At 45.4% G+C, this 15,967-nt stretch overlaps 1 protein-coding gene across 1 annotated transcript in view; it reads right to left on the bottom strand.

The window, feature by feature from the left end:
* Nucleotides 1–15,967, bottom strand: part of STS (steroid sulfatase) — a 153,023-nt gene that overhangs the window by 57,963 nt on the left and 79,093 nt on the right. Inside the window, exon 7 of the mRNA XM_042926533.1 lies at nt 5,211–5,347. Coding sequence (XP_042782467.1) covers nt 5,211–5,347 — 137 coding nt within the window. The remainder of the gene's footprint in view (nt 1–5,210; nt 5,348–15,967) is intronic.

Below are 15,967 nucleotides of genomic sequence, written 5' to 3'. Positions count from 1 at the left end.
CTTAGAGAACAAAAGAATGACGAAGAGAATATTGCCACTGCTTTCTTAGACTCTGCGATGCTAGTTTTTGAGAAGTAGAAACGTGGAAATTCATTTCTAAACTTTTACCTTGGCTTTCAATGCAGGAAAACCTTGAGTCACAAGTTACTCAACTGCTTTCAACACGCTTGCAAAGCAATCTTATCCACTCCCATGGTGGGACCATTATCCACGTATGGAAGAGAAAACTAAGTAGGACTTGCAATTTCAGCACCTTGGATAGGGCCTTGCTGTATCAGGCACCTCCTCCCCGACCCCCTGCCCCACAAGTGATTTCACCTTGAGGTAGGACTTATTGAGCCCTTGCCATGCTCCTGGTCTGCAGCCTTCTAGAAGCAGATGTCTTCCACATGAACCCAACCAGAGCACCTTCGCCCAGGCAAACATACATACTGACTGAGAAGTTATTCACTGCACACAGCATTTCTAACACAACAGTCCCAGAAAGAGTCCATTTTGAAATGGATACTCTATTAGACTCATGCCCAATAAGCCAAACCCTTGTTAGAATCATGTTGTATGTGTGAGGGGCTTTGAGCAACATCCAAGGCTCCTCATTTGCAGAGTCTTTTCTTGTGTTACTTGAGGTTCTTGTCACTCTCTTGATCTCTTGAGACCTTCCAATTCATTCGCCATTTCTCAAGATGGATTCCTTATGTGGTCATCAGTGTTGCAAGGCATGTGTTTAACTATATGTCAGGCATGGAAAAGAGGAATTCACCCTGTACCCTACCCTCAGCTGGTCTTGTATGAACCTGTGCATTATGTTCCCATTAGTTTGGTTGTGTGTTCTGTCCCTGCACCCACAGAAGGTGGTGCTGCTCAGTCCCACAGATGGAAAGGGACGGAGAAACTGAGGACCGCCGTATCACACACAGCCACTAGGGGTGCCACACCACAGATGCTGAGTGATCCAGAACACTTCTCAATGCCACCACGACAGGGGGTGCTTCTTCTACTAAAGAAAAAGCCTCACAGTTTTTGTTTGAAAGAAAAAAATCCCACATAAGCCACTGGATCCCAACCCTTGAAAGTAGCATTTTTTTTTGTTTGTTTTTCTTTTTAATTGAAAGGTTTGATCTGACGCCAGACATTTATGTTAGTGTTCACCTCATTGTTCTTGACTTGCATTTCTCTTTGTAGGATAGAGAATTTGCTAGTTGACACCTGGGCAAGTGCTGATTTATGATTCCTTCCTGGGGCTCTATTAATAGCACAGGGCTCTAAATAAATGCTGACTGCATGCAAATTCCACCTGACAGACTGAAGGTGTTGCCTGGGATGGTACAAGTCACAGATAAGAAACCACTGGTGGGAACCACCTCCATGCTTCCACCTGCTTTCTCTGCCCCCTTCCCATTCATAGATCTCCAGTAAATACCACTTCATGTCCAGGGGAAGGAAAACAGCTACAATGGCATGCCCCCAAAATACTCAGTGCATGTTTGAAAACACCGTGATTTTGTCCATTTGTTCCTCCTCAAGGCTCTGCTGTTTCAGAATTACTTGGGACTGATGGGGCACCTGGGTGGCTCGGCTGAGTATCTCACGTTGGATCAGATAATGATCTCATGGTTCATGAGTTCGAGCCCCACATTGGGCTCTGCACTGGTGGCATGGAATCTGCTTGGGATTCGCTCTCTGTTTCTCTCTCTCTGCCTCTTCCCGATGTGCTCACTCTCTTAAAATAAACAAATAAACACCTAAAAACATTACTTGGGGGGTACCTAGGTGGCTCAGTCAGTTAAGCATTTGACTTCAGCTCAGGTCATGATCTCATGGTTCGTAGGTTTGAGCTTACATCGGGCTCTGTGCTGACTGACAGATGAGAGCTTGGAGCCTGCTTCAAATTCTGTGTCTCCTCTCTTTCTCTGTCTTGCTCTCTCTCTCAAAAATATACATTAAAAAGTTGAAATAAAAAAAGAATTACTTGGAATTAAAAATCTCACTTTGCAATCATGCCCTGACTGTCCACGGGATTTGGCTGTCAGTGTTTCCTGCTGAAGGGATATGGCGGGCTGTGTCCATTGGCCCCGTCTTCCCACCCTTCCTATCCCCAAACTATCAAGGGGTTTATCTGCATCTTCCTTCGCTGGGACAGTCATTCATAACTTTGTGCTCTGTGTTATTATGACATCTCCTGGAAGAATCTTAAGTCCCTCAGTGGCTCCTAAATTCCCTTATGTCAAGGGACTTATCATTATCACACTCCCTCGCTCAAAAAGAAAAAAGAACAGGCACCCAGTCCAGCATTCAATAAACATGCACGATGAAGGCATGAGCTATTTCCCTGTGATTTAGTGTGGACTGCTCCGTGCTATGAAGCAGCCTTTCTCATTACAGGGAAAGCAGGAGACGCCGGGCTGCAGACTTCACGCTCCTGCTGAACACCTGCGTTTGGGTTCCTGCTCATCCCATATTATTAATTCTGTAATTAATACACCTGAGGCATGGGGTGCTTGGGTGGCTCAGTCGGTGAAGCGTCCGACTTCGGCTCAGGTCATCATCTCACGATTTGTGGGTTCGAGCCCCGCGTCAGGCTCTGTGTTGACAGCTCAGAGCCTGGAACCTGCTTCGGATTCTGTGTCTGCCTCTCTCTCTGCCCCTCCCCCACTTGTGATCTATCTCTCTCTAAAAAAAAAAATACACCCGAGGCAGGTGTATTAGCCATTGGCACCCCTCACCGGCCTCACCTGCAGAACGCAGATGAAAACCATGCTCCCTGCCGCCCAGACGGGCCACAGCACCCAGGAGGGAATGCGCACGCCGGCCAGGGCTAGTTGGGGGGCACCTGCTGAGCTGCCAGTGACTGGCATTATTGAGGAACGCTGACCACCCTGCGGGTTACTTAGAGGTAATACGGTTCCAGGATGCCAGCACCCACATGGTGGCTCTGCAGGGCCCCTTCTGTGGCCCTCACACCAGGTCTGTGTGCTCACTGCCCTCGGTGATTAAGCAGTGCACGACAGTGCAATCACCCAGCTAAGAATAAAGCAATGGACACACGGATGTGGCGTGGAAGTGGCCTCGGAGCACAATTAAATAACAAAGGTGCTTTTGCCCTGAATATGCCTTTACGGGGACAGACGGGTCGCGGTGGAGAAAGCTATCCTCCATGGAATTATGCGGCCTCCACCAATTTTGAAAGAAATGCTTGGAATGACAAAGATGTGCCCTCTTCACTTACCCACTCCTATCTCAGGTGCCTTTTGTGCAGGACGCATCATTTTTAAGGAGACGTCCCCATTTTATTACACAATTATTGAGAATGTTGCAGTCCCTTGTTGTCGTAGGGAAAGGCTCTTCTTGGAAAGTGGGAACGCTCATCGAAACACTCAGAGGTACCGGATTTGTAAGACAGCAAACGCATCCCGAGAAACTAATGTCATGGCTCACGGGGAGGATTTCATGTTTCGGCAAAAGAAACAAGATCGTCTGCAAATGTGACGTCAGGTCCGAATGCAGATCTCAAAGACTGAAAAATACTCTCCGTTTCATTCAAGACAGAACCGGGTTCTAGACGGAACCATTCTACATGCAACACTCAACGTCAGACTTTGTGACGGGTCAGGGTACACATATGTGGGATTATAATTAAATAAAAGTACGTTTCACGATACCAGCACAAGCCTGCTGGCTTAGCCAGCAAATGTCTTAGAGTCCTACAAGCAACCTGTTATTTGAAACCTAATGCTCATCAACGAGATAAAACATTCTACCAATTCGCACTACCAAGAAGTGGAAAATATAAACGGATTTACATGCAACATTTAAAGAAGCAAACGAGAAAAGAGGCAGGCTTGTCCTGGCATATGGAAAAGGCCCACTGCAATGGATTTGTCTCACACGTCTTGTGACGGGGAATGTTTTGGTTTCGGGTATCCCGGTAATTATCATATGTCCTCCTTTCTGTTAGTTTGCAGAGTCACAGAGCTGCAGAGAAGACACACAGTGAGGACCTGCCTCGTCTGAATTCTTCATGGTAAGATGATAGCCATGAAACCTAGAGATTCAAGATGTGTCCCAAGTTCACAGAGACAGTATAAACACAGAGCTGGAAGCTAGAATAAGGGTCCAGTCCTCTGGTTTCTTAAGACAGTGCACCAAGATTTAACAAAACAAAACTGTTCTTGTAATCACCACAGTAGGCAACCATCATCACCTTCGATTCACTGCTTAAAACAAATCAACCAAAAAAAACAAAAAAACTGCTCTGTGGCCATGTTACAGTATTTCCAAAAGATCTAGTTGAAAAAGTTAAAAACTACCAATTCAGTGCAAAAAAAGAAAAGGAGGAAGAATGAGAGAGGGCGAAAAAAGGAAAAGAAAACAAACACATGAAAATCCTAAGCGACCTGCTGACTGGTGACATTTGGACAATTTTGTCCGATTTTGTCTGTAAGGATTGCACAATGTCAACACAAAAGACAATGTCATCAGAAAAGACAGGATCTGAGTGACGCATTCAGGGTCCACTGGTTTTCCATTCCTTTGCTTCCCCTAGACACTAGAGAACAGACCCGAGATTGCTCAGCTGTACCAGAGAAAATGAAAGAAAGCAGGCTCATGACCATCTCCTGTAGACGTGGACAATATATTGTTTCAAGTAAGTCTTGCCAGCACCTCTAGAAAAAATGGTAGGTTTCTCAGGAATCGAGTAACTTAAGAAGAAGAAGGGACAGAAACAACAAGGCAATGTTTGCATCCTCAGAGAGGCGGCGAGAGGAATATGGGCCCTAAAAAGGAAACCAGCGGACTATGCAGCCAAGAGGACAGGATCCCCAGGAGACCTGTAGCTGCCACCCCAAGCCACCAGCCAAGGCTGTAGGCGGCCGCGGTCCACTCCATCCCCAAATCCAGCACTCATCTAACAGCACTGCAGACGAGGTGTTGCTCACATTTGATTGTTCACAAGAATAGTCAAGAGAAAGGTTAAAACTTTGGTTCTTTTTCTCCATTAACCTCTACTCGCCAGCCCACACACCCAGTTCTTCCCTGGCGATGAGCCACATTCATGTACTTGGGGCCAAAGACACTTGTTACATCTCAGAATCAGTGTTTCATTACCTTCGTTTGATTAAAAAAATAAAGAAAGAAAGAAAAAAAAAACATTTGCTGTATAAAGGCATCAGGGTGGAAACTCACAGCAAAGAAGGCAGACAGACACCTACCAACGCTCCAGTCCATTTCCTCCACGGCATCCCCGTAAGCTCCGTGTTTGCTTTTTCCGGCAAACTCCTTGGAAGAGAACAGGGCCGTGTGCACGTGAAGGTACGACAGGACCAGCAGGAATGGCTTCTTGGCATTCCTGAGAGAGGAGAAGGTTCAGAGCAACGTAAGAACATTTGCCACATGGTCATAAGGATCAAACTAGTACTCCATGACGCCATGTGAAAAGTCGGAAAGCACCATAGGATGATGTCTAATATTTTACACTTTTAAACATTTTCTTAAAGTGTATTTATTAATTTTCGAGATAGAGAGCAGAGAAGGGGCAGAGAGAGAGGGAGAGAGAGAGAACCCCAAGCAGGCTCTGCATCACCAGCTCGGAGCCCAATGCAGGGCTTGATCCCACCCACCATGACATCATGACCTGAGCTGAGGTCAGACGCCTAACTGACTGAGCCACCCCGGCGCCCCTAATATTGTACGTTTTACTCAAAGAAGCAGAAGTCTCCACGGCGTGACTGTGAAGAGACTGATGCTTACCCTGTGCAGATCAGCGGAAGGAAGTGCTGTGTCCTTGAGGCATACCCTGAGGACACAACTCTGGAAGGAATGTCATGGGGTATGGCCTGCTTTGCTCTTGAATTCTATTCTTCCCTCTCTATACAGTTGATTAATACCAATTCAAGGGCCTTAAAAAGCACATTCTCTTTGGAACATGGACACACAGACAAGCCAGTGCCTAGTAAAGACCATCTCTTGATTTCCCAAGTTCTTACAAAGATACCTGTCTACCTGTCTAATGCCAATTCAACTCTGGATTCTGCCATATTGCTCACCTTCCACTATAGAACAGGTCTCCTGGAATGAACACTCCATTGTCAACACTAAAGTTTTGGAAATTATATGGAACATTCTAGGAACTGGGCCAAACTGATCAAGAGTCTCAAGTTACTGTGAAAGCAATTCTTTTCTTTTGTGTGTGTGTGTGTGTGTGTGTTTATTTTTGAGAAAGAGAGACACACAGAGGGAGGGAGGGAGAGAGAGAATGAACAGGGGAGGAGCAGAGAGAGAGGGAGACACAGAATCCAAAGCAGGCTCCAGGCTCTGAGCTGTCAGCACAGAGCCCGACGTGGGGCTCGAACCCATGAACCCTGAGCCATGGACGGTGACTTCTGTTCCTGGGACACAGGAGGACCCTCCATGGAAGGAGAGAAGGCCATCTGTGCGTGTATGATAAGAGTGCACAGAGTTACACGAGTCTGTCTTCTATCATGTCTCTGCAAGGTGGTCTTTCACTGAGCGGACAGGACATCATGGACACCAGCCACGGTGCTGGGTGCCAAAGCACGGGGATCAGGTATTAGATGCACCAGCAACGCTGGGAAATGTCAAATGGACTGGGGCTTGTGACAGCCTATGGCACAAAGATTTACCGTGCGGGACTACAGGGACACTGGACGGTGCATGGGACGTGAGCTAGGCACACGCAAATCCATGGCTTCAGTGCACAAACCCTGCAGTGTGACTCACAGCCTCCTCTCTGGGGTAGCAATTCTCGCTGAGCAACAGCCTCTGACAGAGAGGAGGTCAGAGTCATCGAGGACGCCTGGGTCTACGACCTGGAAGCCTCCGTGACACTCCATCAAGTTGCTGGGAGGGAGACTTGTCAATAATAGCTTAGGTCCTGTTTTATTAGCTTCCGCACTTCAGTACACAACGCTTCTGAAAATGTATTGCCACGGTCTTGCGCGCCGTGTGAAAAGATAGAGAACTTTCCGCCGCTACATGGTTTCGCTGTGTTTGTGAAAATACAGCAGGCAGCTCTGTGCCTTCCCAGTAGCCTGCAATCATTTCAATCTGAGAATGCAAAGACTGACGTCCTATAAATACAGGGTGAAAACATAGGCACGGAGACGGAGGAGGCATTTGGTTTTTTTTTTCTCAAGCTGTTGTTGTTTTCTTTGTGTTTGTTTTTGTTTTTTTCTGTCTGCTATGAAGGTCTGGAACAGCATATTCCTCATCCGAGGGCTTGACCGTTCTTATTCAACCAAAGTCCCAGCGTGAGCCAGTGTCGGGCGTAACTGGGAAGCACACAGGAATGTGTGTTGGTTCCTTCTGAGAGCCCTCAGATGCTGTGATTACAGCAGGCACGAGGCAGCGAACGGCCTCACCAGTCACCCAGCCAGAGGTCAGTGCCGCCGCTGTGTACGAGACACAGATGTACACACCCAGCGATTCCTCTGTTGCCTCCACACACACCCCCACATCGACCGGATGAACATTTGGCTGACATGGTACTCGGGACTGAAACTATAAAGGTAGGCTTTCTCAGATCCTGCCGCCAGAAACCAATCTCAACTTGGCAGGGTCAATAACTTGCTCCTGGAGAGAGGCAGGTTCCAAAGGTTCATGCAACGTGACGCTGCATGCAAATGCTTTCCACAAACACGTGTATGTCAGCACTCTCCCAGTGTATACTCACAGACAGGACACTAGATGATGGCAGGCACCTGTCCTGGGTATCTGCTACCCAGATGAGCTAAAAGCACAAGTGTGATTACACGGAGTGCCCAAATTATTCATTCAACAAATCGGAATCGTGTTTTAAAAGATTTTATTTTTAGGGGTGGCTGGGTGGCTCAGTTGGTGAAGCATCCGAGTTTGGCTCAGGTCATGATCTCACGGTTCATGGGTTTGAGCCCCGCATCAGGTTCTGTATCTCCCTCTCTCTCTGCCCCTCCCCTGCTCATTCTCTCTCTCTCTCTCTCTCTCAAAAATTAAACATTAAAAAAATTAAAGATTTTATTTTTAAATAATCTCTACATGCATTGTGGGGCTTGAACTCCCAACTCTGAGGTCAAGAGTCACATGCTCTACCAACTGAGCCAGCCAGGTAGCCCTAAATCATAATAATTTTAAAAATAAAAACTGACATTTATGGAAAGAAACCCAGAGAGATACCACTAACACACAGACTTTGCTGCATCTTGGGCTGGGGAAAGCGAGAACTTAGTGTGAAGGAGCAAAGACCAGCAACAATGTCAGCATTCGACATTACCCATTTTTACACCGCTTCAATTTTTTTAGAGTAGCACGTGTCACTTTTGGAGCCACAGAACAATAGAGATGGCTCTGGAAAACAAAAACAAAGACGAGAAAACTAGGAAAGACACCTTCTTCCCTCGAAAACGCAGGGAGACAAAATGGACACCCAGGTCTGAAAGCCAATCTATGTAACAGACCTAAAAAAAAAGCTGCCTGGTTTCAGTCTTCACCCACATCCTTCCAGCCTGCCCACACTGGCCTCATCTGCTGACCTTCACGCTGGGCTCTCTGTGCAAGAATTCTGCACACGCAGACTTGTCTGTGGCTCTCACGTTACATTAGATGGGTCACCAACGGAGGCTACCAGACTCTGAACCCACTCATCACCAGCTGTGAGTCTCCAAGCCCACTGTGACCGGAATGCATGTACCTGAGGTCACCCACACGCCCTACCCTACAACAGGTACAGGAAAGATTCTTTGCTGCTTCTGGTTGTAAATTCCCTGGCGTCCATGCATTCATTCTCCTAACCCAAAGAAAGATTTTATTTTTAGGGGTGAGGTAACTGCAAGACACTGAGGTTATGCAGAAACAAAATAAAAAAATTGTTTCCCTGCATTTTAGGTAACAGGAAATAAAAACATCTGTAATTGTTGTAATAGGAAATGAGACCCCGAGGAAGGAGATGGTTTCTCCAAAGTGCCTTTGGAAAATCGATCGCATTTCTTTTCAGTTACTAGGAGAGTACCTAAAACGGTGGCAGAGAGAGCCTCCTTGGATGGGCCCTCCAAGGGGAGAGAAAGAGAAGAGGAGAGTATATTCACCCCATCACAGTAAATGTGCCTGCTAGGAATAACTGTTATGATCCTGAAGGACAATAGAAGACAGATCATCTATTGTGCAGGTTCGCCCCCAGCCTAGGGACGGGGAGAGAAGCCCATGAAGGACACAAAAAGAGGACCCCGGGAAGTGAGTAAAATGGGGTCTATTCTAAGGCACAGAGAGTACAGCAATTCATTCATTCAACAGTGGTTCTGAGTGCTAAAAAAAAAAAACAAGCTAACGTTAAAACACTGAGAAGTTTCCCATAAAAAAAAACTCCTCCTCAAATAGTTCCCTCTCACAAATAGGCATTTACCCTTTCTCTTTTTTAAGATAAATGTTTATTTGTTTTTGACAGACGGAGAGCAAGCAGGGAGGTGCAATGAGAGAAGGGGACAGAGGATCTGAAGCACGCTCCATGCTGTCAGCACGGAGCCCGATGTGGGGCTTGAACTCTCAGAACCGTGAGATCATGAGCTGAGCCAAAATCGAGAGTTGGATAGCCAGTCAACTGAACCACCCAGTACCTCCTCTCTGGAACAAGGGACAAGTCAGCAGCACCAGCCTGCATTTCTGAGGGACAGCAGGCCACCACTGGGAAGGAGCTGAACCAAAGCCAGTTCCCTTGGGCCTCCAGACCCGGACCACCCATTGCTAATTTCCTCACCAGCCTGGACCCCCAGGAATCCGTGCTTCAATGCCTGACATCCCAAAGGCCGCACTTGCTGATTCCAGTTTAGGTCATAATCCCAGGGCATAAAAGAGATGTGTGTGTTTGATGAAAGGAGGAAGGTCTGAGAGTGCTTTATCCACACGCCCCCTTCAGTTAGGAATGCTGTGGATCTAGACACACTAGAGCAAAAAGCAAGGAGCTGCCTGTAAGTGTATTTGGCTTGTGGCTTGCTCAGCCTGGGATGGACACTCATACTAAGAGCCCAAACCCCTTGCATTCCTAAACCCACGTCCTGTTGGCTCATGCAAGGTAGAAACCAATCAAGGGGCATCTATCCTTACTGAGCAAGACCATTCTTTAATTACTTAACCTTTCTCCTGTTGAACACATATGTGTCCCTTTGTGTTGCCCTGAATCGTTAATCTGATGTACTTTTCTCCCCGTGGATTAAAATCGATATCACCCCCATTCCTTTCTGGCTTAAACTCTTATTTAAACTAATAAAGTCATCCCACAATCTCTTTCTTCAGAAGATGCTTTGTGCCAAATTGCAGCTATTCATCATGGCCACTTATACCACAGTCTGGCTGGAAATGTCAAAGGCTAGGTCAAAGGGACCCTGTAAATGCGTTTCAAGATTTTGACTGTGCCAAATATCAATGGCAGTGGAACAGGATAAAAGGTCAGGTCTTCCGATGATACATTTATCAGCTAGTTCCAGGTTTTACAGCATTATGATGACAACAATGTTTGCAGAAAGAAGTCTCTATTTCCTGTAAAACTACACACCATGGAAAATGGTAGAGGGAGCACTTCCCCGTGACCCTCCAGTAAGCACATACTCTCTGTGTGGCAAAGTTACCTCCTCTGCTTACTCATGCTTTTCCAACATTCTGATGTCATGGTCGCTTCCCTTTGCAAATCAGGATTTGTTGAAGTCACAAAAATGAGATCTTGCCACTCTAGGAAATCAGAGATTAAAAACAGAACTCTAGGGACCTCATCAAGACAAAAGGCTTCTGCATGTCGAAGGAAAACAATCAACAAAACTAAAAGGCAACTGATGGAATGGGAGAAGATGTTTGTAAATGATGTATCAGATGAAGGGTTAGTATCCTAAATCTGTAAAGAAGTTATGAAACTCAACACCCGAAAAACAAATAATCCAGTGAAGAAATGGGCAAAACACATGAATAGACACTTTTCCAAAGAACGCTTCCAGATGACTAACACACACATGAAAAGATGCTCAACATCCCTCATCATCAGGGAAATACAAATCAAAACCACAAGGAGATACCACCTCATACCTGTCAGAATGGCTAACATTAACAAGTCAGGCAACAATAGGTGTTGGCGAGGATGCAGAGAAACCCTTTTGCACTGTTGGTGTGAATGCAAACTGGTGCAGCTATTCTGGAAAACAGTATGGAGGTTCCTCAAAAAATTAAAAATAGAACTACCCTACGACCCAGTAATTGCACTACCAGGTATTTATCCAAGGGATACAGGTATGCTGTTTCGAAGGGGCACATGCACCCCAATATTTATAGCAGTGCTATTGACAATAGCAAAAGTGTGGAAAGAGCCCAAATGTCCATCGATGGATGAATGGATAAAGAAGATGTGGTATATATATACAATGGAGTATTACTCGGCAATCAAAAAGAATGAAATCTTGCCATTTGCAACTACGTGGATGGAACTGCGGGGTATTACGCTAAGCGAAATTAGTCAGAGAAAGACATCATATGACTTCACTCATATGAGGAATTTAAGATACAAAACCGATGAACATAAGGGAAGGGAAGCAAAAATAATGTAAAAACAGGGAGGGGTACAAAACATAAGAGACTCTTAAATACAGAGAGCAAACAGAAGGTTGCTAGAGGGATTGTGGGTGGGGGGATGGGCTAAATGGGCAAGGGGCACATTAAGGAGGGCACTTGTTATGATGAGCACTGGGTGTTATATGTAGGGGATGAATCACTGGATTCTACTCCTGAAATCATTATTGTACTATCTGCCAACTAACTTGGATGTAAATTTAAAAATAAATAAATAAATAAATAAATAAATAAATAAATAAATAAATAAATAAATAAATAATGGAACTCTAGATCTTTGCCAAAGTTTACATTTGCTTTCTAGTAGACTCAACGCTAAAAATACAAGAGATATCCCTTCTTAAGCTCAACTGAAAATTATTAGCATTTATTTCACTTCCAATGACAGCCTCTTAGCACACACACACACCTACACTAAATATGTTCAATACATATTGAGTACATGTTGAATACATTCAATATGCACTGAACACGGGAGCCTGGAGAACAGAATTCTCAGGGTCAATTTCATATGAATTTTTGAATCCAATCGCTGGATACCATAAACTATACAAATTATGTGGGTGCGTGTAAAGTCACCGTGCCTTTAGAAATGCCCTCTTCAGCCTGAACATGTGAATATTTGCAGAGAAAAACAAAGAGAAGTTTCTTTCAATTGTAATGTTTTCCCTAGCAATGAAGCGGTGTTTTCCATGAATTTAGGGAGAAAAGAGGCCAACATATCTGGCCCCTGACACCACACAATGACCCAGGTTCCCCTCGCTCTGTCAAGGACGATACGAAATGTGGATCTCATTCTACCCAGTGGCATTAACCTTTTTAAATGTAGCCTTGACTTAAATGAATGAAACACTACTTTGTGAATAAAATTAACTCACTAAATTCACCTGTTATTATGCAGCCTCTGTTTTCTTTTCAGAATATGCAAACACTTCTCCATCACCATGGTAATGACTGTGCGGACCTCAGAGCTCCTGGAAGAATTACCAGGCTGCATCTCCTTTGAGGGGTGACACCTGGACTCTTCCCTTTGTAGACGGTCTGCTGAGACATCTGTAAGATTCCCCGGTCTCCTTCCACCTCCCCTGTACTCAAATCTAATCAGCAAGTTGGCAGAGTCCCTGGCAGAGCAGAGCAGAGGCATCTAAATGGCCCACTCCGAAAGAGAGAGGAGGCTTCACGGGCACTTAGCTGTGGTTTTGGATCTAGTGTGTTGCTATTAGTCATAGGGCTTTGGTAATTCACTCCAAATGTGGGGCCTCAAATGCCCCCACAAGAAGACATCTCTTTTCTCCCATCTCATGCGGCTGTTTTGCAGCATGAAAGACGTGATGTGTGTATCCCCAGGGCCTGGCAGGAAAGGACCACTGAGCAGAGGTCGCTGACACTTGAACATGCCCCGTTTGCGCCTTGCACCCAAGCTGGCCCTGATTTACAGAGCCCTGAAGACAGGAATGCCTAAGGGAGGAAGCCGGATGGCTGTAGGATCCTTCACTCAGCACACAGGGGGAAGGCCGGCGATCTCCAAGAAATCTACAGCTCATTCCTGCCTCTAAGAGCAACAAGGACTCTTGCTAATTCAAGTGGGTTCAGGATGAGCTGCCTCTTGAATTACTATACAGCTTATAGCATATGGTGTGGTGAACCAATCGTCTAGCCTTCCAACAAAAACATCTCCCCAAGACAAATTTTATCCCTGGGAGTAAATTAGGATGAGGCCCCACGGACCATGCTGTGGTTTCAGCATTCCCAACCACCAGTCTCCTCAATGTTAGAAGTAAGCACTGGTGACCTGTCTGTAGCAAATTTGCTTCAGAAGACCTCACGCCCCTGTCATCCGCAGCTCCACATCTCAAGTCCGTATCTTCAGTATAAAATCATTCCAGCGAAAAGGCTTAGAGAACGAATATAAATTTTAGAAATAAAAGGGGCGCCTGGGTGGCTTGGTCGGTGATCTCGCAGTCAGTGAGTTCGAGCCCCGCATCAGGCTCTGTGCTGACAGCTCAGAGCCAAGAGCCTGCTTTGGATTCTGGGTCTCCCTCTCTCTCTCTGCCCCTCCCCTGCTCTAGCTCTGTCTTGCAAAAAACAAAAATGAATAAAAATGTAAAAATAAATAAATAAATAAATAAATAATTTTAGAAATATCAGTTTAAACCATTTTTATCACTATTATTGACATACGAATTGAACGTGAACTGCACACCCCCCACATTGTCTTTTATGCTAACATATCACGAGAAGGTGCCAGTTTCCACTGGGAAATTCTGAACTGAAACGCATTTGAATAAATTTCAGAAACATTGCCATTGCTTTGGTCATTGTCCTGCTCCTGCCGAGTCTGAATCCATTTCTCACACAAAGGTGGTAAGACCTTCTTAAATTATTCAGGATATGCTGGCCAATGACACAACACATATAAATGAGGTCTTCACCTCCTTAAGACAATCTTTTTTTTTTTTTTTTTTGTACAAATGTTGCTATGATTCTTTGGTGACACATTAACGCAGATCTTTCAAGATGTGTGGCCATCACCCGCAGCGAATCAGGTATCACATGTGACACAGTCTGAGGACAACTGTACCCAAGGATGGGTTTACCTAGATGTTTTCAATCTTTGTGTGTTCAGGCAACATCATGGCAAAAGCTTTTTGGGAAACAAATGCAGTATTTTCACTAATACTGACTGCACGTGCTACACCAACGTGAGCAACAGGCATTTCCTCTGGAACCATCTATTTCGAAGAATAAACCCTTCTGTAATAACTCAATAACCCCAACTTTCAACCGCGGTGTTGCTCGAACATCTTAAATCTCTAGTTCTGCCAGAAAATTGCAGATGCCTGCATCTCATCCACATGAACGACACAGGCTTCAATACCCTTAGGATCAAATTGCTCTTGGTTCCCTCCCAAAGCCACATGCGGAGGGACCCATTAAAATGCCTTGTAATCATATGAATATTCATACTCTCTATAGACTCCTCCACTGCTGTCAAAATACCACCTGTTGAAAAGAAGTGATTCATCTAGAAGCCGAGTCTGATCCCTGACCCCTGTGATTCTGCAGGGGCCACCGTATTATTAATGTCTTCTGTTTCTGAGAGATTGCTGGTGGATGCAGACGGATGGGCGAGTGTTCAGCTGTTCGAGCAAATTTGGCAGACAGCAGACTGCTGTGTTCTGGCATGAGTGGACAGGTCTGCAATCCCAGGGAGCGCCGTCTGAGTCCGGGATGGCTGCTCCCTTGCTTAGAAAACACAGCGAGGTTAACCCACGTGGTAAGAGCTTTTTCAACCACGCGAACTGTGGCCCACTGTTGACTTATGACGCTAATTTAGTGTCACAGCCAGTTCTTAAAAAATAATACACAACAGGGACACCTGGGTGGCTCAGTCGGTTAAGCGTCCAACTTCGCCTCAGGTCATGATCTCGTGGTCCGTGAGTTCGAGCCCCGTGTCGGGCTCTGTGCTGACAGCTTGGAGCCTGGAACCTGCTTTGGATTCTGTGTCTCCCCCTCTCTCTGCCCCTCCCCCGCTCACACTCTGTCCCTCTCTCTCTCAAAAGTGAATAAACGTTAAAAAAAAAAATAAAAAAAAATAACACACTACAGGGGCACCTAGGTGGTCAGTTGGTTGAGTCTTTGACTTTGGCTGAGGTCATGATCTCACAGTTCCTGAGTTCGAGACCCACATGGGGACTCACCGCCGTCAGTGCAGAGCCTACTTTGTATCCTCTGTCCCTCTCTCTCTGCGCCCCTCCCCCACTCGTACTTTCTCTCTCAAAAAGAAATAAAACATTACCAAAACACACACACACACACACACACACACACACACAACAGAATAAGATGCAAAGTGGAGCGCCTGGCTGGTTCAGTCGGTTAAGCATCTGACTTCAGCTCAGGTCATGATGTCACTGTTTGTGAGTTCAAGCCCCGCCTCGGGGTCTGTACTGTCAGCTCCGAGCCTAGACCTGGTTTGGATTCTGTGTCTCCTTCTCTCTCTGCCCCTCCCTCGCTCTTGCTCTCTGTCTGTCAAAAATGAATAAATGTTAAAAAAACTAAAAAAAAAAAAAAGTAAGATGCAAAGTATCAGAAGTGATCATGCTGCTAAAAAAAAAAAAAGAATCGTTTCAAGAGACTTGTTTCAATTAACAATCTATGTATATCTTACTGGATGACAACATAACATGTATACCTTATAAAGTTCTAAAACTTTTGCATTAGATCACAAGTCAGTATCCCCTTCTAGAAAAGTCTGGGGGCAAAACAATAATTGCAGCTTTTGTCACTAAAGTCCCCATCGACACTCTAGTACGTTTCCGAGTGTCCTAGGAGACATGTGTTTTAGACTCTCTCAGGGAGCTTGTTAAAA

The sequence above is a fragment of the Panthera leo genome, chromosome Y, assembly GCF_018350215.1.
Source record: "Panthera leo isolate Ple1 chromosome Y, P.leo_Ple1_pat1.1, whole genome shotgun sequence".
NCBI classification, from domain to species: domain Eukaryota; kingdom Metazoa; phylum Chordata; class Mammalia; order Carnivora; family Felidae; genus Panthera; species Panthera leo.
This window is presented reverse-complemented; position numbering and strand designations above follow the sequence as displayed.